Here is a 24486-nt window from a genome sequence, read left to right on the forward strand (position 1 = left end):
TAAAAAAATATTAAGATATATCTATATTAAAATATATATATTACGAAATTTTTAAAAAATATGAAGTGTTTATTATTTTTTTTGTACTTGTATGTAAAACCATTTTACTCTTCTATTTTTTAAGAAAATGAAAATGAAAAGATTAAAGAATTTTTTCAGTGCATTTAAACCTTTTAAGACTAACAGGTAATAAAATACATTTATTCAAATAAAATGAAATGCCTCGTAGATAGGACAGAGCGTCACAAACCTCTGGACTCGTGGAACTCCAGTGTGACGTGGGCATCGAAGCCGAGGCTGAAGTAGTTATTGAACACGTTTAGAGGAAGCTGAGAACACACACACAGATCTATCAGCAGCGTATAAACACAACCCAATCACTGTGTCTGTCTGCATGAACACAGACATCACCTTCTGCGTTCCCTCCTCCGGCTGAACGGCCGATCGCTCCACCGTCAGATTCCAGCGGTCCAGCTGCACCACCGTCCCGTCCTCCACGTGACACAAGACCTTCGACACCGGCTCGTCTGTGTAGCCCTGAAACAGCAAGAGATCATGTTGAGTTGAGAGGTCTTTGCCAACACCACGGCTATTTACTCCTGGCATAAACACAGAACTGTCAATATGAATCATTAAAACACGCTTCATTGCTGATAACAGACTTTAGATTGAAGCACAGAAAAACCTGAGAGACACTCCAGACCCCAAGGCCAGGGTTTCTCAGACACACAGTCAGAGTATAAGTCCAAAATAACGAGCGCCGTTCATCAGAGAAGCTCCATCATATCGGACTAATGTAAAACAACCGATTTACAGCTTTTAAATGAATTTTAATTCGATTGCATTTTTAAATATAACTTATTGCAGCAAATACAGCCTGTTTATTTTCACGGGTGGAAAATTGTTAATAAAACATAAAATTGTATTTTTCCACTTTAAAAAAATATTAAGATATATATTTTTTAAATATTAAACCTTTAAATTAAATTAAATTTAATCACTTAAAAAAAATATATATGTATTTTATATAATTTTTCGAACATACTTAAATGTATATTTAGACGCTTAATACAACATTTAAGAAATTTAAAAAAAAAAAATATTAAAAAAATTAAAAGACATTTTCATTGATGTTAAGACATTCAAAACAAATTATTTGTTTTTTAAAATAGATGTATCTTTTTTTTTCGGACGTACTTTACAAATATATAAATGCATTTGTAGATATTAGGACTTAAAACAATATTTAGACATTTAAAATATATATATATATATATAAAAATGATACATGGACAGCTTTAAAACAAATTAGGCATACGTTTTAAAAATATATTTAAAAAACATAAATGACATAAAAGTATAGACATTTCTAAATATATTTTTATATATATATATATATATATATATATATATATATATATATATATATATATATATATATATATATATATATATTTTTTTATATTTAGACATATTTTTAGTATTTTAAGAATACTAAAACTAAAAGTGCCTCGCTTACAGCAGCTTCTCAGCCAATCAGAGCAGAGCAGCCTGATCATATCAGACTAATGCTGACATCTGGAGTATAAAAATAGTAAATTATGATTTCATTTAAAGATGAGTTGACTCACCCCTCCCCAGTTCAGTGTCCTGGCAAGGTCATTTCCTGTACCAAGAGGAAGCACAGCTACAGGAGGTTGTGGGTTCATTTGTAGTTCATCTAAAGCGGAGAGGATCCAGCCCACCTACACAACAGAGGACAAACCACTCAAACTCAGGGTCAGAAACGCCAGAGCGCTCAGGAAATCAAGTCACAGATCAAGAAATTAGACACAGCAAACCACCATTAGCTAATTACAGTGTTTGTTCACTGCTTGTTCGCCAGAGGGGGTACCTCCAAAATGTCTAATCTCCATGTGGGATGGACATACTGTACAGTGGGTATAGAAAAGAACCACCTCCTTTAAAATAATCAGTTTTTGTTTCATCCAGCTGTATTTACTCAGTGCAACTTAAACATCCAGGTGAAAGATAAAACACCAACATTTCAGACAAAAATGTAAAACAGAATCACCGAGTTAGGAAAAGGATCACCCTCTTGTGTCAGTATTTTGTTGAAGCACATTTTGCTTTAATTACAGCCTTTAGTCTGTTGGGATTTGTCTCTGCACATCTAGACTTTGCTAAATTTCCACCCTCTTCTTTGCAGAACCGCTTGAGTTCAGTTCAGTTTGATGGCAAGCGTTTGTGTCTGAACTCTGACTAGGTCATGCAAGGACACGCAGCTTTTCCTCCTTCAACCACTGTGTGCTCAGTTTTGCTGTGTGCTTTGGGTCATTGTCATGTTGGAAGATGAAGCTTCTTCCCATTGACAGCTTTCTGGCAGAGGATGGCCAGATTTGACCACTCTTTGTCACAAATTCCTGCAGCTTGCTGTAGACCTCTTGGTCACCTCTCTGACCGGTTTCCTTGACGTCCTGATACAGGGAGGCTCTGTGTCATACCAATACCTTCCACTTCTTAATAATAGACTTCACTGTGCTTCTAGGCATTTATAAAGCCTCTGAATTTTGTATCCATCTCCTGACTTTTGTAAGTGTTTTGCCACCCATAGCTGATTGTTTGCTTCAGTTGCACTACCAAGGACTGAAAAACCATCAAAATGAACACAGCTGGCAGTCAAATGGCTTTCTGTGCCATTGAGAAGGTGATAACTGTTGGTGTTATATCTTTCACTTGGATGTTATGAAGCTGAGTAAAGTGATTACAGCTGGATAAAACAAAAACTGTGGCCGTTTGCATTTCAGACTGCAAAGCAACAAACTGTGATTATTCTAAAGAATGTGATTCTTTTCTACATCCTCTGAATCTGATCATCCCAGCATACACTGCATCTTACCGTTCCATCTCCTCCACAGGCAAGGATGCGAAGATTTGGCACTTTCCTGTATAATTCCAGCCTGACGGACGGAGGGAAACAATAGTCATGTGTGTTACTGAATATTATTAGCATGCTAATTAACAGAATACTCCATTTTGCATAACAAATCCAGACATGAGAGCAGTTCAAAGACAATGAACAGTGTTTGGACACATCAGGCACATTTAAAAGTATGAATTTCACTGCATTAGACAAAAATATCAAAACAAGTATCATGAACTAACTAACAATGTTTCACGTTAAGCCATTTTGTAATGACAAAGAAAATCATTATCATTAAATTAATGCATTAGGCATCATGAACTAACGATAGACAATAACTTTACAGCATTTATTAATTCATTAATGTTCATTTTTATTTATACGGCAGTACATTTAACGCTTCAAGTTGTGTAAACAAATATCAGTTAACGTATTATAAAAGAAGAGGAATTAACAACACTATATTTAATAATTAACCTAGATTGATAAATGCAATATATTTATAATTAGTAAATTCGTTAAATTAGTATCTAGTGCATTAACTAATGCTAACAAACTGAACTTAAATGTACAGTAGATAATAATAGTAACATCGGTTAATGTATTTACTGACATTAACAATACATTTGTTACAGTATTTATTCACCTTTGTTAACACTAGTCAATAAAAACTATAACTGTTCATTGCTAGCTCATGTTAGCTCAGGCCTATTAAATAATACTGACAGATACAGCTTAAAATGTATTAATCGATTTTGAAATTAACATTAAGATCAGTAAGTGTTTTCTAAAGCCTTTTTTTACGGGAACACTTTACAATAAGTTTCCTTTTGTTAAATTAACTACATTATTTAACATAAATTAACAATGAAACTTCTAAAGCATTTATTCATCTTAGGTAATATTGATTCCAATATTTACATACTGCATAATACAATATTATCAAAAGTTGTATCTATTAATGTTATTCAATGGACCGGAGTAAACATGAACGAACAATGCACTGCTGTATCTTATTAACTATATTCAACAAAGATTAAATAAATACTGTAACATGTGTAGTGCTCATTGTAACTTAGTGTTAGTTAATGCATTAAATATATTTAACAAATTGAACCTTACTGTGAAGTGTCACCCATTTTGACTTCATTTTGAATGTGCATTCATCATGTAAACCCAATTACAAATATTGATTTGTGAAATGTTTCTTTGAAATAAATGGCACTTAGTTTGATATTTTCATTTTCCCTTCTAATGCAATGAGATTTTAAAGTGTGGATTAAATGTTTTGGGGGCCACTGGATGTGTGTTGGTTTTCTGATTTAATAGAGTGAGTTTAATCACAGCTCTGTCAGACAGCTCAGAAGAAAAGCCCTCCAGCCGCCCAGCTGTGTCTGCCCTCCCTTCTTCACTCTCTCTCTCTCTCTCTCTCTCTCTGTCAGCAGCAGAGCCCTTCAGAGCCCATCGCCTGTGCTTTGCTGCCTCACGGCTCAATTACTGAGACGAACTGAGGCGGTGGGCAGCTGGGAGAGATGCTAGCAGAACACTGAACTCCCTCACTGCTGAGATCTGACGGCTACATAATTAATGTGGTCAGGACAAAGAAATGGTGGGTTAAAGTGCATTAAGCGAGGAAGAGAGAGATGATCTGAGATGTAATGAAAGAGAGCGCTGAAATCGAGAGACTCACGCTTCTCTGGGCCCTCCCTGAGACAAATCAAACACCTGCCGAGGGTTCAGGATCCACATGAACATCTGCAGCAGCTTCGTCCCCTAAGGAGCACAGACAGACCAAGAGATTGTTAGTCATAGATCTCTCTTCTCATGCTATAAAATAAATGGACATGAAATACGGATTTGTTCATATAATGCATCCATTCATATGACGACGCTTTAGTGGCACGTTAAAAAAATAAATAAATAGAAGATTACAAGATTAAAGTCATAATATTAAGAGAATAAAGTCTAAATGTTTCGAGAATAAAGTCGGAATACTACGAGAATAAAGTTGAAATATTTCGAGAATAAAGTCAAAATTTTACGAGATTAAAGTCGAAATATTTTGAGAATAAAGTCGAAATTTTACGAGATTAAAGTCTAAATATTTTGAGAGTAAAGGCGAAATATTACGAGATTAAAGTTGAAATATAACGAATACATTTTCACATATTTGGAATTTTCACAAAGAAAACTGTTTAATTTAATGAATTGTTTCACATAAATACAGCGATCTGATCATTAAAGAGCTTGAAAAATACATTATTGTAAGACACATAATTTGTTTTTGTTTTTTTCACAAAGCTTATTGCTATTGGGTGGTTGGCGCACTAAAAATAATGAATGCAATGGAAGATATTAAATATTATTTCCAAACATTTTCCCCTCGAGTATGACACATGGTATGATTCCTGCTTATAATCCCACATTTATTTGTAGCGTATTAAAAAAGCGTTAAATAAGAGAACTACAGTGCCCCCCCCCACCCCTCCCGAAGGAATGTCGATTGGGTGTGTGAGCTGATGTTAAGATAAAAAGTTGTTCCTGTTTAGTCGGTTAATAAATATCATATTCTTGATAATAAGTTGTTTAAAACGGACTCTTCCTCATCCCGGTAAAATGATGCAACCGCTTGGATGCAACAATATTCAAATCAATCCTGCAACTTCTCCCGGTGCTCTCGATCCGGGACATTTACATCCGCAATAAAGGCCTACTCTCAAAATAATATAACTTTAATTTCTACTATTTAAACTCTAAACATTTCGACTTTATTCTCGAAGCTTTCCGACTTTTATTCTCGAAACATTCCGACTTTTATTCTCGAAACATTTCGACTTTTATTCTCGAAACATTCCGACTTTTATTCTCGAAACATTCCGACTTTTATTCTCGAAACATTCCGACTTTTATTCTCGAAACATTCCGACTTTTATTCTCGAAACATTCCGACTTTTATTCTCGAAACATTCCGACTTTTATTCTCGAAACATTCCGACTTTATTCTCGAAATATAATGACTTTAATCTCGTAATCTTCGGGGTTTTTTGTTGATTTTTTTTACGTGGCACTAAAACGCCGTCGTACATTTATGTTTTAATCATGCTAATTAGTTTAATGTAGAGCTGTTTGGTCATTATGTTCCTTTCAGAGGTTCTTGTACTATAATGACTGTACATTATTCCTCCATTAGTCTCTTTATTCAGAGGATCACCTGGTTTCCTCCACTCTTTGGGTTGACGAACACCAGCACTGGCTTCATCAGCGGAGAGGGCATCGGCTTCAGCATGAATGGTCGCCATTTTGATTCCTGCAAAAATCACTTCATTATACTTTGGTAAGTGCACATTTGCAGACACACACACACACACACACACACACACACACACACACACCACTACAGTAAGCTGTAGGGACAGATGATCACAAGATCGCGAGCTGGAGTTAATGGAAAAAAGAACCTCAGAAAATACTATGGCATCATTTAAAAGTAGGAACAGGACAGGAATCAGATCTACTCACATCTGTCCCCTTTTTGCTGGCTCTTCTTTTGAACGACGTCCGTTTTTTCCTTCGAGTGGAGTTTTTAAATGAGCTCTGGGACACAGGAGAGATACGCCAACTAAGCCAAAACATAGCCAAACTATCAATACTATCAAAGTAAAGAAAATTTTAGCTTTTAAAAATAAATTTGCTTATGTGGTAAGAAAAATACATTTGTTTACCATTTGAATTCAAAGTCCCCCCAGCATAAGCTTACTTAATTCTAATTATATATATATATATATATATATATATATATATATATATATACACACACACACACACACACACACACAAGTCTTTATATCTTAAGTCATTCTGGTTCTGATGCAAACGGTTCAATTTCAGTTAATGTTTAGATATTTGTACTGGATAAGGCAAAAACAGTGTAAGAAATCATTTTTGCAATGTATGAAACAATGACAGAAGCTCCATATAAAATATGTAGACAAGTTTTATGAAACACACTGTTACTGATATCAAATCTTGCAGCTTAAAAGCGTATTTAAAACGAATCTGATCAGCGTAACTGAATGCAGAAGACAAGATCATACAGGCCAGCTTTATATTATTATAACATAACTTCTTCTCTTTAGTGCTGATGAAAAATGTCCCCCCCAAACCGTCTGAGGTGTGCATACCTGTGGTTTCCTGACTTTGATGATCCAGGAAGGAGGGATGATGACCCCGGCGTGAGCTCCTAGAGAACAGGGCTCCTCGATCTGATGTAGCATGAAGCACGTGACCTTGTTATGGAACTGATAGACAGAAAAATAAACAGAGATCGAGATGGAAGAATTCTGCATTACACAAACCAGCAAGATTGTGTGAGACGTGCCACTCACTGCCTGCTTGCACCAGGAGCAGCTGATGGCCACAATCTCCTTGCTGTGGAAGAACTTCTGCGGGAAACTCTGAAATTAAAGTGAAAGTTGGCATGAACGTACCAGACTTTTGCATATGACTCCTACAATAAACTCTGAAGGCGTGACGTACTTTTCCGCACTGACGACACTTCCCTTCCTGTCGCCGGCGATGGACCCAGTGATGTCTCAAAACGTTCTGCTGTCGCAAACAGACACAACAGGTCACATGTAAACGTGCCAACAAGGGTTCATTCTGCCATAGCACATGGAGTACAATAAGTACATCACAAACTTCAGTGTGAAATATGATTTAAAGTCGTGTGGGGATGAGGTGGACTCACATCTCTAAGGCATCGCGAGCCACCCTCTCTGAAAGTGGGTTTGCAGCGGAAGTTGATCTGTGAGGAGACAATTCAAGTAGAAATATAACAAAATGAGAAGCTATTATTGTTGTAGCTCATATTATACAATTAATGTAATACAATTTAAATGTGAAATACACATCAACACTATATTATTATTAATACTACTAATTAGTTAATTGTTTTAAAAAGGAAATAACTTAAATAATTCTAAATAATTTAGAATATATTGAGTTCATGAATCTATCCAAAAACAGACATAACTACATTATTATTAAAATATAAAGCATTTTGATGTATACTGTTAGCTTGATATTTCATGTTGTCTCTTCATGCAGTTTCACTGATAAACAAATAAACAGAACTATTACATGATATTGTATTATAGCACATAATTCAACGTGACACATTTACACTATATTGTTTTTTTTTTATAATATAATATTATTATATTAGATTTAAAATAGAATTAAAAGTAATCTCTGAACTATTAAAAAAATAAAATAATTTATAATATCTTTACATCAAACAATTACGTAAAAACTGATATTACCATATAGTTAATAAAATATGAACCATTTTTTATAAAAATTTCAGCATGACAATAAATACTGGGATATATAACGCAAACTTTATATTCTTTCATGCAACTGCACTGAGAAAAATATAAAAATTTTATTATATAATATATTATATTAATAGCATGTATTCATGTTAGATAAATGTTATATAATGTGATATAATTATGATATATAAATATATGCATTGTGAAATTATATATATATATATATATATATATGCGTGTGTGTGATATAATTTTTTTTTAAACCATAATAAAAAATAATCTCCATTTACCTTATATACATACACTATTAAAACTGTTAAAGACATTACAACAAAGTAAAAACATTCATAAAATGTCCAGCAAGACACTATATATATTGCAATATATACCGTTACCTCGATATTCTTTCACATATATTCACCCAATTGCGCTGATAACTATATTTGAATACCGCAACAGCAGGAACCCAAAACTCCTGATCCTAAAAACCATAACTGCAATACCTAGATTATACCATCTCCTGCCATTTCATCATCCTCCTGATGTCTGTTTGAAGAGACAAACGTCAATGCTCATCTGTTGATGACGTGCATGAATTAAACAGATATTTCTGCCTCCGCTCACCTTGTCCAGCTCCTCGATACACGCCGTGTGGACCACGATCTTACAGGCGGCACACTTCCTCCGGGGAGCCGACTTCTTAAAGAGAACCCAACAGCACAAAACACAGAGCAAGAGCACACATCTACAATCAGTCTAACTGTAACAGGAATATGCTCTCATCTTCAGCAGTAAAAAAGGAAGGATTTTGCCAACTGCTTGAAGTGGCAATAATAAATTGCCACGGTTTTGAAAACATCAGAGTGTGGCGCAGTGCTTTAACAAAAGCCTGAAAAAATCCTTTTACCTGCTGTAGATTCTCAGACTAATAGCTGGCTCTTCCTTTCAATACACACCAGCCTCACATTATCTCATGAAAGAAAAGCTCTAATGGCACTCTTCTCTGCCTTCAGCTCGCCGTGCAAACACAGCAATCATCTGACTTCCCCGCTCTGTTTAACCACATGATACTCACTGCAATCTTGACCACGCACGTCTCTTCACCCAGGTAGCAGAGATCACCGGAGCAATTTGTCTCCAGCCACAGGTGGTCACCGTTCACTGCATTCTCCTGCGCATCAAGACACAAAATCAAAACTTTAATGGCTTTTAATACATGGTTATGTCTCATTTGGAAGGCTGTTTATTATAAAACTTACTGTTATTCCTCATAAGGCATAAATCGATGCAAGTTCTTTCTTACTTTAGACTCTAATGGTTACTTTTCTGAGTGTCAATGACGTATGCAGCAGACAAATGTGAGAACTTGAGGGCAAAATCTACAAATGAGACAGTCCATGTCCAAGTCCACTCATAAATGCTCACAAAATTAGTATATATGCTCATTTAAAAGTAAATTTTACTCTGTCAGGAAAACAATTCAAAAGTATTGATCAAATGCTCTCAAGAATTTAAAAAATCCACTTGTGCTAACTGATTAGCATGTAGCAAATCATTATTAAACTAAGCTGAATCAACACTAAATTGACTATTTTTTTATAATGACACTATTTTCTAGAAAAATGCTTTATAGTCTGAGCAAAAAAAAATTAATTGGTGTTGAATTTTCACTTGGAAATTGCTAGAAAATTTCACAGTTCATTAAAAAGAAACGGAGAGTAAAATTGAATTAAACAAAGTTTTAAAGTAGAAAGTGAAATTTACTCCAACAGTGTTTGTTACTTACAACTTTAAAAAAATATTTTTTTTTAACATTGTAATTCTGAGTTCACTTCATAACTAATTAACTATTTAACATTTACTCTTTACTGAACTAAATTGAACTCCACAGAACTGAATAATAAATCTAAAGGTTTATATGGTAAAGATCTATTCAAAGCAGCTTGTAAACTAAAATATACATAAACTAGTACTAAACCAAGAAAATAACAGTATTATTAATATTTCAAAATCCTTCAATAATACAACAGTATTCATTTCCTTCTTGAAAAATGTTGGAATATTAAAAAATGTTACTTTCTTGTTTTATTACTGTGAAGCTGCTTTGAATCAATCTGTACTTTATAAACTGACTTAACCAGTGTATAGGAGCATGTAATGCACATTTAAATAACACAAGCACTTATTTCATATGGCACACACACACACACACACACACACACATAAACACTTAGCAGCTCTAGGAAGGCACATTAATGTTTGATGGCTGCGCTGGTCACATTGGGAACTAGCGGGGAAGGAAAGGCCAGCTAAGACGCACAGGAAGTGCCCCGCTGGGCTCCGCCCCCTCAGCGGTCTCCATCTGTACACACAGCACCTGGATTAACGAGTCTCTCTTTTGTCATGCCAACTGTCTTTGCGTGACCCACCCACGACTAACCGCGCCAGCAGTCCGAATGTGCTGACATGTGCAAAACTAATGCACAACCTTATCCTCAACACTAACATTAGTGATCAAGTCTGGGAACTTCTCATATTATACACAAAACTCACTCTATATATCATTAAATAAAAAATCTGAAACATTGTAAACTATTGCCACCTGTGGTAAACTCATTACAAGTATACACTGCATTGCTATACTGTTGCTAAACAAAATAAAATGATATCAAAAATAAATATTACATGAAAAACAGCTAACTGAAATAAATACGCTTATGCTGAAGCACTAAAATTACTGAAAAAAAAACATAAATAATATATTTAAGCCAAATAAAGGCATTCAAAAAAATAATAATGAAAAAAAGCTCAAAACAAAACTAAAACTGAAATAAAATGACAATAAAAGCTCACTTGAAACTTATTTAAGTTATGCGGAAAAATGCAAGAAAGAACATCTAAATGCAACTAACTGAAATAAAATCAGATTCAAGTGTACACTATACTAAAATCACAAAAATGTAACTCAAATAAAACTAAATTAGATTTTTTTATGTCACATACACATTTATATAAATTAAAGCTAAATAGAAACGTTTAAAGAGAAACAATAAATCTTATAAAAATGACAAACACAATAAAGCTACATGAAATTAAAACTGCAAGTCAAGTTAAAATATGAATCATATGTAACACTATATAAATAGACTATAATAGTATATAAATAATACTGAAATAACACTGGTTCTGGATGGCTATTAGGTGGTTGTTAGGGTGTTTTAGGGGGTTCAAATAAAAACCGGAGTGAAAGACAGATGAGGAACACTTACGCTCCAGTCCACTGTGCTGCGAAGCTCCTTGGCCGGTCCATTGCTCAGGGCAGGGAAGGGATTGTGGGCCGGACCCAAATGCTGGAGGCCTGACCGGGAGATGGCTTTCCTGCAAAGCAGAATGACCACAAATAGCTTCAGACAGGAGTAAACGCATTCAAGAGGAAATAATGAGACCTTACTGAACTGAAGGTTTGACATCTGGGCTGAAGCTCCTTGCTGTTGCACATAAAAGGACAAGTCATCGTGGAGCTAAAGCGGGGACACACTGAAAACACACACACACACACACACACACACACACACACACAACAGGAGATGGCCGTCTACCTTGTGCCAGTATCAAAATGATCCAGACCAATCTGTTAACCAGTCTGCTTGGCCAGGAAGTTCCCATAATTCCCTGCATGCAAAGAGAGCTTCTGCCTCATATGGTATGAAATAAGCAAAGATTGTTCTTAGACACAATGTGTGTGTGTGTGTGTCTGTGTGTGTGTGTGCTTGTGTCCCAGCAAGGGACTTGCACTTGATCACTTCTTCTGTCTGTCATTCTTCCATAGAATTAGCCATCATCCCACGCCAGAATCACAATTAGATCTACTCAAACTTATATTCACAAAAACGAGCAAAATATGTGTCAGGAGATTTATAGCATACCATGGCCAAAACATTTCTGAAGTACATTAACACCTGCATTTACTACTGATATATCAAAGTGAATGTGTAGCATGCATGTTTCATATCTCCAGCTGTGTTGTTTGCAAGTTGTGCATATTACAGTGTGTAACTAAACTCGCTGAATCTCCAAGCTCCTTCCTCAAAAACTGCGGCCACTTGATCTTCCTCCAAAGAGCTCAGTATTTAACATAGTAAACACACAGCGCCATATGGTCGTCCCTTTTGAAGCAAAGATTGAAAGTGACCCAATGCTGGCTGTATAATTTCACACACTCACGACACAAGCAGTGGAGGAAGGGGGTGAAAAGAAGAACAAATGAGGATATGGTGGGCCGTATACCTGACACCCTGCTGAAAGTTTCAAATCCTCGTCTAAAATTATCGCAAGAGTCCAGTTACGAGCTCTTTTGTGAGGGAGCCAGGGTCACGAGATCACCTTTACCCTCCGAGCTAAAAATAGAGCCGGATGACATGTGCGTTGGAAATATGCCACTGTGATGAAATGTGGGGAAGGCCAAGAACATGACAAATACATAAACCAGGTTCTCTTTAACATCTAACATGTCTTCTCTAGGGTTTCAGAACAGATCTCAACAATAACCTTCTCTTTAAACAAAGTTGATACTTAAATAAAACATAAATGTGAGTCTCCTAAGCAATGGAAGAGTGATTTGTGAGCAACAAAAAGTGAAATTTGATTAAATATTCATCGAAAAAAAGCCATTATTGACTAAATGCTGTGAAGGAAACATGCAATACGAGGAGCTGAGTAAGAAAGCTTTCGTTAGAAAACATCCTGAATACTAAATCATTAGTGTCACATGTCTCAGTGGATTAGACTAAAATGATCAAATCCACAGACTGATATAGAGACATCAGAAGAGGTTGAGACCTCCATGTCCTCTTTCCCATTGCAGTCAGGTAAATGAGTAACGCATTTCTGTTTAATATTATTCCAAGGCATTAAGCAAATCAATCAACGGTGTCCACTGTTTAAGGACACCATACATTAGCGTGTATAATCAGTCCTGGGTAAACACAGTGTCATTTCACAGAGGGCAGAACATTCACTAGAAAGTAATCAACTGAGTGCACACCGTGCAGGGAGAATGGAACACAATTTGAGATAAAGGATACGCCACACGCCATCCAGAGCCGGTGGAAACAGACAGGAAGAGCAATCAGCGAGACTGCTATAATGGAATTAGTTCTACTAAATCCAGCTTTGACAGAGGTCTGGCTTCATTGAGAGATTGCAGAAGGATGATGTGCATGTGTGTGACATGTATCATCGGCCAGTATTAATTTGCAGTGCGAGTTCCTGTTTATCCAAGTAGCAGACATGAAAGAATGAACAGAGGGTTTGCGAATGCAGGGGATGTGTGTTCATCTCCCTCCCACAACACCCTGCGGTAATATCATCCCTCCTGTGTAGTCAAGGCAACAGTCCAACACACGCCACCGTTGGTGTATTTAAGTCTTAAATCTTGTTGTCAGCATCATAACCTCTGTCCCCACTCCCATTGTCTCAGCCAATTACGTTTTGTAGTTGTGTGTGGGATGAAAACTCCGTCCACGCTTTAAGTCAGGTGTCAACCCACATACACCGCTAAGATATCATCTCCCAAACCGCCCACTCTCGATTTTAGTAAGATAAGTAGTAAAAGAGTGAAGTTCTGCTGCTTAAGAGACGTGCAGCAACACCTGGTGAAACTACTTTGCAAAGAGACCACAAAACTGTCACTAACCTGTAGCCAAAAAGCCTGTGGTACCAGGTCACCTTCCGCTTCCGCCCTTTCCCGCAAACTCGCTTCTCCTCTACGGTCTTCTGGGCCTTGATCAACCCTCCATTTCTCCTTCTCAGCCTGTATCCTCTTTTCCTAAACTCCGGGGTGCTTCCCACCTCTTCCCCAGCAACATCCAAAGCTAAGCAAGCAGACGGCTCACTTCCACCGCTGCAAGGTAGGCTGACATCACTGTTACACATGGCTGCCTGCTAGAGCCAAAGCATGCCCAACAAAACCAATCAGACAACCTCCCGCTGCCCATGTAGCACTGAGATAATCCGCCGTTTGATAGATGAGACCTGATGGACGATACCTGAGAACCCGGAGGCATGTATAGGTGTCAGATCCTGTCCTGTCACCAGAGACAAGAATCTCTCACAATCATCATTGCCGTCGTTACCTCCAGAGAACCGAACCACAAGGTCAGCCTCACGTCTAGCACTTCAAGCTATTTTAAGGTCCATTATGTAACTCAAGTTGACCTTCTGCAAGACAATCTATGGGCGACCTGTTACAAAGGGACACTTTATCCAGAGTAGTTGACTGGCTCTCTGCTCTGCCCAGACTGATTGAGTCGTAATATAGTGACTCTACAGGATGTGACTTAATTCGATGGTGATGCAAGGCTTCTTGGGAATAGTCTGATTATGTAAAATCAAATATTCATGGATCTGTGTTCTTCAGTTCGTGCCTGGCAGGTGACATACTCCAGCAAGTTCTTTCTTGATTTGACTAGTGATTATGAAAGAGTGAAAATGAGGCTGACACAAGTCTATGTCTTGACACAAGTGAGGTCAACCAAGTAATGTGAAGACAATGAATGATCTAGGCATGATCTGTTTGAATATGCTGGCAAGAGGAGTCTCTGATCTTGTCACTCTCAGTTTTTACTTTATTTCTTTTTTTCTCTATCTCAGTTCGCTCAATCCCTCCTTGTAGCTCTCTAACTGGGTCAGTGTGCTTGCTGTGATTCTTCCAGCCCGTGGGCTCCTGGTGAACATGCACTTGAAGGACAGCTTCTCAGAGCCGTACCATTACCGACTTCCTCAAGGCTACTGGCGCTCCACAGCACAATCCTTCTTCCTCTCCTCTCTCTCATCAGAGTATAAAGTCCTTGACATGGACCTTTTTCTCATGCCCCCTCTCACTCCAGAGATTAAGATCTAAGGCTCAGCACTTGGGGGGCGAAAAAACACTAGCGAGAGACAGATGTGCTCAAGGTAAAAAGCAACAAAATCAATGCGTACGCGGAGCACCCGCGAGACCCCGAGCCTAAGAGGAATCTCAGGCAGATCTGTGATTAGCACTAATTCAATCTTTGTGCTTTTATCTGAAGCCGGCAGCGACCTGATAACAGTGTGAAGAACAGAACAACACCAGAGTATGTCAAGAGGCAATACAGAGCGTTCTAGATAAGAACATCACATCACAAAACACATTAACAGTACTTCATTTTTAGCACACGTCTTGTTATCCGTTAATCTAATTATGGTACGCCGGTGTCTCACGAGTCTTCTTATGTGACAAATTTAGGAGTCGGACATACATTACATACAGTATCCCCAGAGGGATTCCTAATGTTTTTGTGGCTAACTTGTTTCTTGGTGGGTTCAAGCAACCCTCTGGTTAAAGCACACAGGAGTCCCACCAAGTGGAAAATAGTAACCAGAAGGTTGGAGATTGCTCCCAACAAGAAACAAATTATCGCCATTGTGCTCTTGAGGGTTTTGTGCTTGAAACAGTCTGGTGCTAGTCACTTTGAACAAAAGCATCTATTAATTCAGAGTATCCAAGACTTTTTTGACCCAAGACCCTGCAAGCTACTTTGAATGCTTTGGGTGTTTACCCAGTCCCAAAGCATGGATGCTGTTTCTAAACCATAGCTAATGTTTCCTGTATAAATGTGGTCAGAGTATTAGTCACTCAGTTTATACGTGTCGGGGCTGAATTCCCTCAGGTTCCCTTTTTGTATGTGTGTGTCCGTGATGTTGTTGTTGTTGTGACTATGTGTTCATGTGTGTGCCGGATGGAGACACATTTCTCTCATTTGCCCCTGAGCTCTGTCACTGCAGCCTGACACACACCCACTGACAATGGCAGGAAAGCTACGCACAAACACACACATACGCAAACTCAGCACATACATCACACTTGTGACCGGATCATGGGGAAGAAATGGAAGTAAGAGGTAGGTGGACACATCCGTGGGCAGATCCAGTTATATATGGGGGTTTCTTCAACTATGGATACATTTGGCCTGGTGGACCAAAAGTGAGAAAATAAACTCTTGTCATAAGTGTAATTTTTCAAAATTTTGATTTATACTAGGGCTGCACGATTACTCGTATGCGACTGTCATGCTGGTCTCTTTAGTAAAGATGGTTCTGTGATTAGTACTAAATATCCATCACCTCCTTTCAAATGGAGCGGCACTCAATATACAGTGCTGTAGTTCGCTGACAAGCTACAAAATATCGAGTTCATAATCGCAGATGAATTACATTCAGTTATGAATGCGATATTGTGTAGCTTGTCAACGAACTAAGGCTGTTTAGTAAGTGCCGCTCCATTTGAAAACAGGTGATGGATATTTAGTACTAAAATCACAGAACCATCTTTACTAAAGAGACACACAGGGCAAATTGCATGTGATTAATCATGCAGCCCTAACTTATACATCATCACTGTAAAAAATGAATCATGGGTCTTGTAATTTTCATCAAAAAAATTAAGGTGATAATTAAAAATAATGTGTGGATTTCATTAAAGAAACTGTGATTCAGTGTTGTATAGAAAATAATGAGGACTTTTTACTAATAAAACCAAGAGATGCGTTTTCCTCAGTTTGTTTTAGGAGACTTAAGCAGTTTTGGTGCTTGAATTGGGGAACTGATTAAACTAAAATAATTAAGGAAAGAAGGCTGCCTATTTAATTTAAGTGAATTAGCTCAATTTTGCAGTTTTATTTTAGAGGTGATTGTTAGTTCCCAGCATGCTTTGCATATGGCTGGATATGGAGAGTAAATTTTGAAATTAAATGCTACTTTATGTTTTTGAGTGAAGGGAGGCATCTATTAATGTGTAATGTTCAGTTACATTTGTAAGAGTTTCTGTAACATCGAAGTTTCCATTGCACAGTGCAATCGTTACCACTGTGCAGAAGAGTAGAGCTTGTAGTTATGGATACTACTCTTGTTGTACTTTGGATACTACTCTTGTAGTACTACTCAAGGTACTATAACCTTGCTTAATGAGCAGTAGCCTTGCTAATGCTAGTGCAGTACTTTCCAGTAGATCTCAAGTATTTTCCTGTTTGAGCTGATTGGCTGTATACAGTCTTGTAAATGGATAAAATAACAAAATACAAACAGATCTCATTTAAAAAAATCACAGACTTTTGAGAATAAACTTAAAATAAATGAGCACATTTCCCTAATTATATTACATTTATTGTGCCATAAACTAAATAATTTAGGAATTTTTACTTAATTTATTTGGGTAAATTTCACTAAAAAGAACAACCTTAAAATCTACTCAAATATAATACGTGTAATATTGTTACCATAATTTTTTTAAGCAGATAGCATGTCATATTTTTTACAGTCTGAAAGCTGAAAAAAATATGCTTTCTGAGGGTGCAAAAAAATCTAAATACTGAGAAAAATCACCTTTAAAATTGTCCAAATGAAGCAATGCATATTACTTATCACAAATTAAGCTTTGATATATTTACAAAAGTACGTTTTAGATAAAGGAAATGTATCTATATGGAACGTGATCTTTTCTTAATATCCTAATGATTTGATAACATTCCATGGTGGCTCTTGACTGACACTGCAATCATAGTACAATCGGATGGCACTGGAATCTGCCTACTTAATATGACATTTTCACACATACAGAACAAACTTGCTGCTGTTCTTCTCGGGATGTCACCCTCGCTCTTGAAAACCCAGATAACATCCGTGGTGGAGCTGATGATGGACGAGCTCAGCAAGCCTGATTCACTGACAGATGAATGATCATCGCATCTTTAGTGTTTTGCGATCATTTCAGCTTAATTGATGATTCTGATAACAGCGTAAAAAATGCATGATACATATCCAGACTAACTTCACTGGCAGCAGGTGTGCAGTTGTGCCAGTGCCACTCATGGAATGAGTAGCTTTCTAGTATTTTAAATATTTAAATGCTTTCGTTTGGCAATGCATTCATTGTGTAGTAGCATATTAATTTATAGCGTTTCAATAATTGCACTGAAAGCCAACATGCATTTAGGATAATGTGGACTTATAAGTGTGCAACAGAACTCCCCTCCTGCTGGTTCAGAGGTCAGACAGGAAGCCTGGGCTTTTTCCCGCTTCAACTCCCCAAACAACAGGGCTCAGATATTAATAGCCATCACCACCCAGCCTCGCTCTGGGACGCACACTTTCCCTCCACAGTCCAGTGATGACTGTCATTCTTCACATGTCGTTCTGTCCGTCCTGTCTCCGCTCTGTCTCTGTTTCTCTCTCACACATGAGCGACAGCAGAGTGTTGTGTGTCCTTTCCTCATGGCGATGTGACAATCTGTTCCTCAACCCTTCTCTCATTCCCTCTTTCCTTCCTCTACTAAAGGCTATTAATATATAGGACATGTTTTTAAAGAACAATCCTCTTTAGTCTCTCTTTATCTTTCTTCACATTATCTCAGGTCTTCGGCCTCTCACCTTCCTCCTTAACTCTCACTTCATCTTGCTCTCTTCTTCCATACCCTTCTTACTTTCCTTCTCGCCAGGGTCTAACTTCAGTGTCTCCTGGCAGACCAGCTGTTTTGGGCAACATGCACCTCGTCCTTCACCACATGAAGGAGTAAAGACACTCTTCCCCCTGCATCCCTCTATCCTACATTAATCTCCTTTTGTCTGATTATCTTATGCAATTTTGCTTCTCAGGTATTTTTAAGAATGTTTGGATATTTCTACCAGAAAATAACCCTGATTAAGAGAGTGATTTTGTGCAGTGCAGCGGGTGCAGGATCCGTGGGCGGTCTGGCTTTGGCGAGTGCCGTTCACGCGGATCCAAGTGCTCCTGGGTAATCGCGTATTACTCTATTCATTTCAGTCTCTCCTGCGTTCTGACACTTTCTCCTGTTAAAGATCCTCATGCATGGCAACACCACACATTTTACATTCCTCCAGCTCGGAAAAAAACAAAAGAGTGATTTCTTAAAAATAACTGAAAGCAATTCAGTCACTCAATTGACTGAATATATAAACATGAAGAAAATATTAAGTGGTGCTTAACTTGGTGACGCTATACTATGTGCTCTGAGTGTTCTGGTACTAAGATGCTATGTTCCTGCTATAATATTCTAGAATGCTCCTCAGGCATTATTAGGGTTTTCTGGGTGTTTCCTTACTGGGTCAGTCATACCAGCTCACCCACAAGTCTCTAGATATTGGCTTAGTTCCCTCCTTCAATGTAAATCGATGTGCCCTTTTTGCACGATTATCATCTGCCATGCTTTTTTACAAGTATGATCCGTTATAAAAGATACAGAACACTCATTAAACGGCCCAACCTGAGATATCGTTCATGTCTGGAGCACAAACAGTGTACCAAATGTCTAATTCTTATGGTTAGTAGTAGTTAGTTCAAATCAAATGTGAACGACAGCATTAGCGATGCTCGTCTTAAACACAAACAGCTTCTGCTGATAAATGGTTTCATTATCTTTTAAAGCATAGCATCTTACATCAAAGGAAATCCTTGCGGGTAAACAGTAAGGATGGCAGCTCTTTATTAACGCTGTAAATAACAGTGATTTCTCCTCTGATGCTCGCATTCAATGCAGGCACAATAATACTGCGTTATGTGCACAGTTTGCTCTTGCATGTAAAGTTTGTTATTTCAATTACTTTGCAGTGCAACAGAAACAGCTGTGACACATTTCCCGGTGTTTTAAGGGAGAGGTCCAGACCCCATGCAGTTTCTGTGTCCTTCCCTTGACTGTCTGTGACCTGACAAACACACACACACACACACACACACACACACACACACACACACAAACACACACACACACAAACACACACACACACACAGAGTCTGTCGTTTGGCCAACAACAATCACAGGAAACCAAGTCAGGTCGGCCCCTCAGAGTTTAGTAACAACAACAACATCACATATAGTATGGCTAAAATATAGCAAAAATATTTTAACAATATTTAATGCACTATCTTTGCTTTTCTGTTGCTCAAATTGTGCTTAGTTCTGTTGCTCAAATTGTACTTAGTTCTGTCAATACCAGGCCATGGGTTCGATTCCTCGGGAATCCACAAGCATATGAATGCAATGCAAGTCACTTTGGACAAAAGCATCAACCAAATGCATAAATGTAAATGTATCTTCTTATTAATAATGAATTTGTTCCGAAATCACCATTATTATAACTGAAAGCCACTGGAGCTAATTCGATTCAAAATGTTTAATGCAAGATCTAAAATACTGTGTGCATATATATATATATATAAACTAGTTCAAAATGTGTTCTTCTTCAAATGAACACATTTCATTATTTACATTTAAATGCAAAAAATATGGAATATGGGATATAATATGGAAATGAATCAAACATTCAAACTCCATTTTAAGTTTCCAAGACACTGTTGCAAAAAAAAGCACAGAAATATTAATCATAATCGTCATTGTAAATATAATAGATCACCCAGTCCTAATGCATAAAGCATATATATTTTCTGCAGGAGGAGGTGTTTGAACGCGCTGCACTGCATGCAATGTTCTCGCAAGTTATAGATATACACTAACGTGACAATCGGCGTCGTGCGCGCTCAGGGGCTCCGCGAGTGGGAGCGTGTGGGATCGGACTGTATAATTACATATAACTGTGACGGTGATGCTTTTGTGTGAGTGTGTGTGTGTGTGTGTGAGATTGAGAGCATCATTGGGAGAGTATGTGGGAGTGATGGATCCCACTCCTGGCTGTATATAAACCTCCTCTCTCCCTTTCTTCTCTCTGTTCTCCTTCTCTGGCTGCTGAAACCTTCATAATTAACCTCTGTGTTTGGTGCAAGGTGTGGGGGAGGCATCGGAAGCACGCATCTCTCCCCTATCTGACCCAGCCATCTGCTGAAAATAGCCCTGCCATCAAAAGCAAAGCTCTGAGATGGACTTGGGCGGACCGCACACCTACATGAGTTATTAGAAACAGCTCAGGGCCGGAATATGAGTCCCAAGAGCCTACTTTATACTAACATCTCCAAAAAACATGGTTTAATTACTGTAATTTTCACATGGCAATTCCTACAGGTGTCTTGAGCTCAGACTTTTGACTTTCAGACCAAAGTCTGATCTACTTCGCAGATTAGTAAATCTAGGAAGTGAATGTAGATTAACAGGTAAAATGACCAACCGAAGCTTGCTTTGTTTATATGAAGTTTAGTGGTAGTAATTCTAAAATTAACACTTCATATTATATAAATATAACAAAAATATTGAAATATTGAGGTCCAGGTTGCTTAATTAAAAGCTTATCTGAAAGCAAACATGCTATAATAAATAATAATTATACATAATATAATAATATATTGACTGTCATTCAATTATTAATTATATAATAATAATAAATAATAAATATAACAACTTTCTTTACATTTTTTTTATTATAATTATTTATTTAATTTTTTTACATGACACCCTAAAATCCTAAAGTGCAAAAATCTAACAAAGAAAAAAAAACATGTCAGAAAAAGTGTAATTCGTATTACAAAATTTAATTTAAATATAAAAAAACTTTTCAGAAAGGGTTTGTATTGTGCAAAATGTCTAACAGCTAATGTAAAAAAAAAACTACTGTATTAAAAAAATCTAGACAATCCAGAAAAAGGCATTTGTCATAGTCATTTGTGGACAATTAATCAACTCTCCTGATTCATCTCTATTCTACGACTGACTTCCAAAACCACAGGTTTTGAATTGAAAATTAACCCTTGACATCCTTAACCACATGAAATGTAAATATACATCTGTTACCACTGTCAAAAACATATTCAGGGCATGAATGAAAATAAATAGAATTTATAGAATTTAGAATTAAAATAAAAAAAACTGGTATGTGGACTGAGTTTAAATTTAAAAGAATGGGCGGGTTGAATTTGAATTTAGAGAGCATTTTTATTATGCAAAAGTGTTTATCAGCTATTCTGCACAATAATGCTAAACCTACAACTAGTGTTAAAAATATAAAAACAAGAAAGAAAATTCTATGTAACCTTGAAAAACTCAATGGATGTGTCAGTTGTTGGTGGACTAATGTCTGTAACCACAAGTTTTGAACTGAAAATTAACCCTCGACATCCTAAACCACATGAAATGTAAATAGCCTCTGAACACAGAGTAATGCTGACAGATGGCTCTCCTGGTAATGATCAGGTAAATGTTGTGTTGTGTGTTGAAAGCAGCAGTCTGAATGCAACACTAATGTGTGTCAGGACCCTGAATCCTCCATTAGTGTGGTAAAAGTGGGACGGATCTGCTCTGTTCTGCCTCTAGGGATGTGGGGCTTCAGGGATGTGAGGGACCTCCAGGTTTGTCTTTTCCACCTGAGTTAATGGCTGCCTAATTGAATTAATCATTTGCTAAATGAGGGCTGGGCTGCTGTAACCCTGTGCTATCAGTGTATAAAGGGCTGAACCCATCCACACACACACACACAACCTCCCAGACCACAGCTGGAGAGAGATAGAGGCGAGCTATAATTAGTGAGTGCATTACACAGAGAAAGAGACCAGGAGAGAGACAGAAAGGGATAATGTGTGCACAGAGCGAATGCAAATGAGCTGCACATGTTTACAACCTTATCCAGCCTGAGAAATAGATGATAATCTTCAACTTTAGTAAAAGAGGTGATTGAGAGACATTGTGAGATCGACTTTAAAATATGAGATAAAGTTGCAATTGTAAGAGGGAGATATATATATATATATATATATATATATATATATATATATATATATATATATATATATATATATATATATATATATATATATATATATATATATATATATATATATATATTCATATTCTTAAAGTTTTTATTTTTTTACATAAGTCTCTTATGTTTACTAAGGCTGCATATATTTAATCAAAATACAGTAAAAACAGTAATAATGTGAAATAATTTAACAATTTTAAATAACCAATTTCTACTGTAATATTTATTAAACTGTAATTTATTGCTGTGATCAAAGCTGTATTTTCAGCATCATTCCTCCAGTCTTCAGTGTCATATGATCCTTCAGAAATCATTCTGATATGCTGACTTGCTCCTCAAAAAACATTTATTATTATTATCAGTCTTAAAATAGTTGTGCTGCTTCATATTTTTGTGGAAATCATAAGACATTTTTTCAGGATTGTTTGATTAATAGAAAGTTCAAAAGCATTTCTCCTTCTAAAAGCATCATAGATGTATTCAGTTTGACTTTAATGTCTCCTTGCTGAATAGAAGTATTAATTTATTTATATAAAAAAAGTAGTATATAGTTACCCATTTTGTTTTTTGATGCTTTATTTAATTATTCATATTGTGAAGTAAGATGTTGGTCATACCACCTACTTTATACCAAAAAGACTAAACCAGCAAGAACCCATGCACCTGAAGTAACTAACAGAAGCAAACACAAGGGGATGAAATCTTCTAATATGCCATTACTATGAATGAATTAAAAACAGTTCAGCAGGTAGGATTACACACCAATTTTACTGCTCCAGCAATCCGTTGAATTACTCAGCATCAGGATTCAGATCATTAATAAAACTTACATCATCGGCCAAAAATCTGCCCCCCAGTAATCCCAGTTCAGCCTGTATATATGCAGGAGCCTGTGTACGGAGACACCATGTCCTCTCCATTTAACACATTCACCATGTTTACATTCATTATGTAGAGTTCTGGAGTTTCCCGTAAAATCAACACAAATGGGCAAAACCAGATTCGATTTCTGGTCTTAGAATATATATATAAATATTGATTTCTCTGCTATTTTTGTGCATTCAGTCCAAGAATGATTTAACAAAAACACTACAGCTCGAACGGCGACAGAAACTACAGACCTGCATCTACGTTCAAGAGCACATTCAGGACAGAAAAGACACAGGAAATTAACACAAACCATATTTACATTCTTAACAGATATCCTTTACGATATTGCACACAATTCATTTGAATCAATGCAATAAAATGTTACTTTGCACATCTAAATTCAATGCATTTTTGGCATGCACGTTTTTTTTTTTTTTGGATCTAAATTCAATAATGTGTATAAATCTAATTTAAAAAACTGCATCTAAATGTAACATTATTTGTTGCATCTATATGCAATAACATTAAATTTTTATGCAACATCATAAATGCAATAACATTATTTGTTGCATCTTAATTCGATATATATATTTTTTTATCTTCTGGTGTAAAAATATTAACAAT

At 36.7% G+C, this 24486-nt stretch overlaps 1 protein-coding gene across 8 annotated transcripts in view; it reads right to left on the minus strand.

Moving 5' to 3' along the window:
• Positions 1-24486, minus strand: part of LOC113047862 (diacylglycerol kinase iota-like) — a 41485-nt gene that overhangs the window by 12653 nt on the left and 4346 nt on the right. Inside the window, exons 1-15 of one of the 8 annotated variants that reach the window (XM_026209200.1) lie at positions 13952-14218; positions 11526-11634; positions 9332-9427; positions 8881-8955; positions 7671-7727; positions 7460-7525; positions 7309-7377; positions 7105-7221; positions 6443-6517; positions 6135-6230; positions 4614-4696; positions 2900-2960; positions 1632-1745; positions 412-537; positions 251-329 (exon numbers count right to left, since the gene is read on the minus strand). In XM_026209200.1, the coding sequence (XP_026064985.1) occupies positions 251-329; positions 412-537; positions 1632-1745; positions 2900-2960; positions 4614-4696; positions 6135-6230; positions 6443-6517; positions 7105-7221; positions 7309-7377; positions 7460-7525; positions 7671-7727; positions 8881-8955; positions 9332-9427; positions 11526-11634; positions 13952-14190 (1462 nt within the window). In that variant the 5' untranslated portion in view covers positions 14191-14218. Of the gene's footprint in view, positions 1-250; positions 330-411; positions 538-1631; positions 1746-2899; positions 2961-4613; positions 4697-6134; positions 6231-6442; positions 6518-7104; positions 7222-7308; positions 7378-7459; positions 7529-7670; positions 7728-8880; positions 8956-9331; positions 9428-11525; positions 11635-13951; positions 14219-24486 lie in introns of those variants that run through there. The other 7 variants (XM_026209196.1, XM_026209195.1, XM_026209193.1 and 4 more) reach the window with 7 other exon arrangements.

This window comes from Carassius auratus, chromosome 29, assembly GCF_003368295.1.
Source record: "Carassius auratus strain Wakin chromosome 29, ASM336829v1, whole genome shotgun sequence".
Classification (NCBI taxonomy): Eukaryota; Metazoa; Chordata; class Actinopteri; order Cypriniformes; family Cyprinidae; genus Carassius; species Carassius auratus.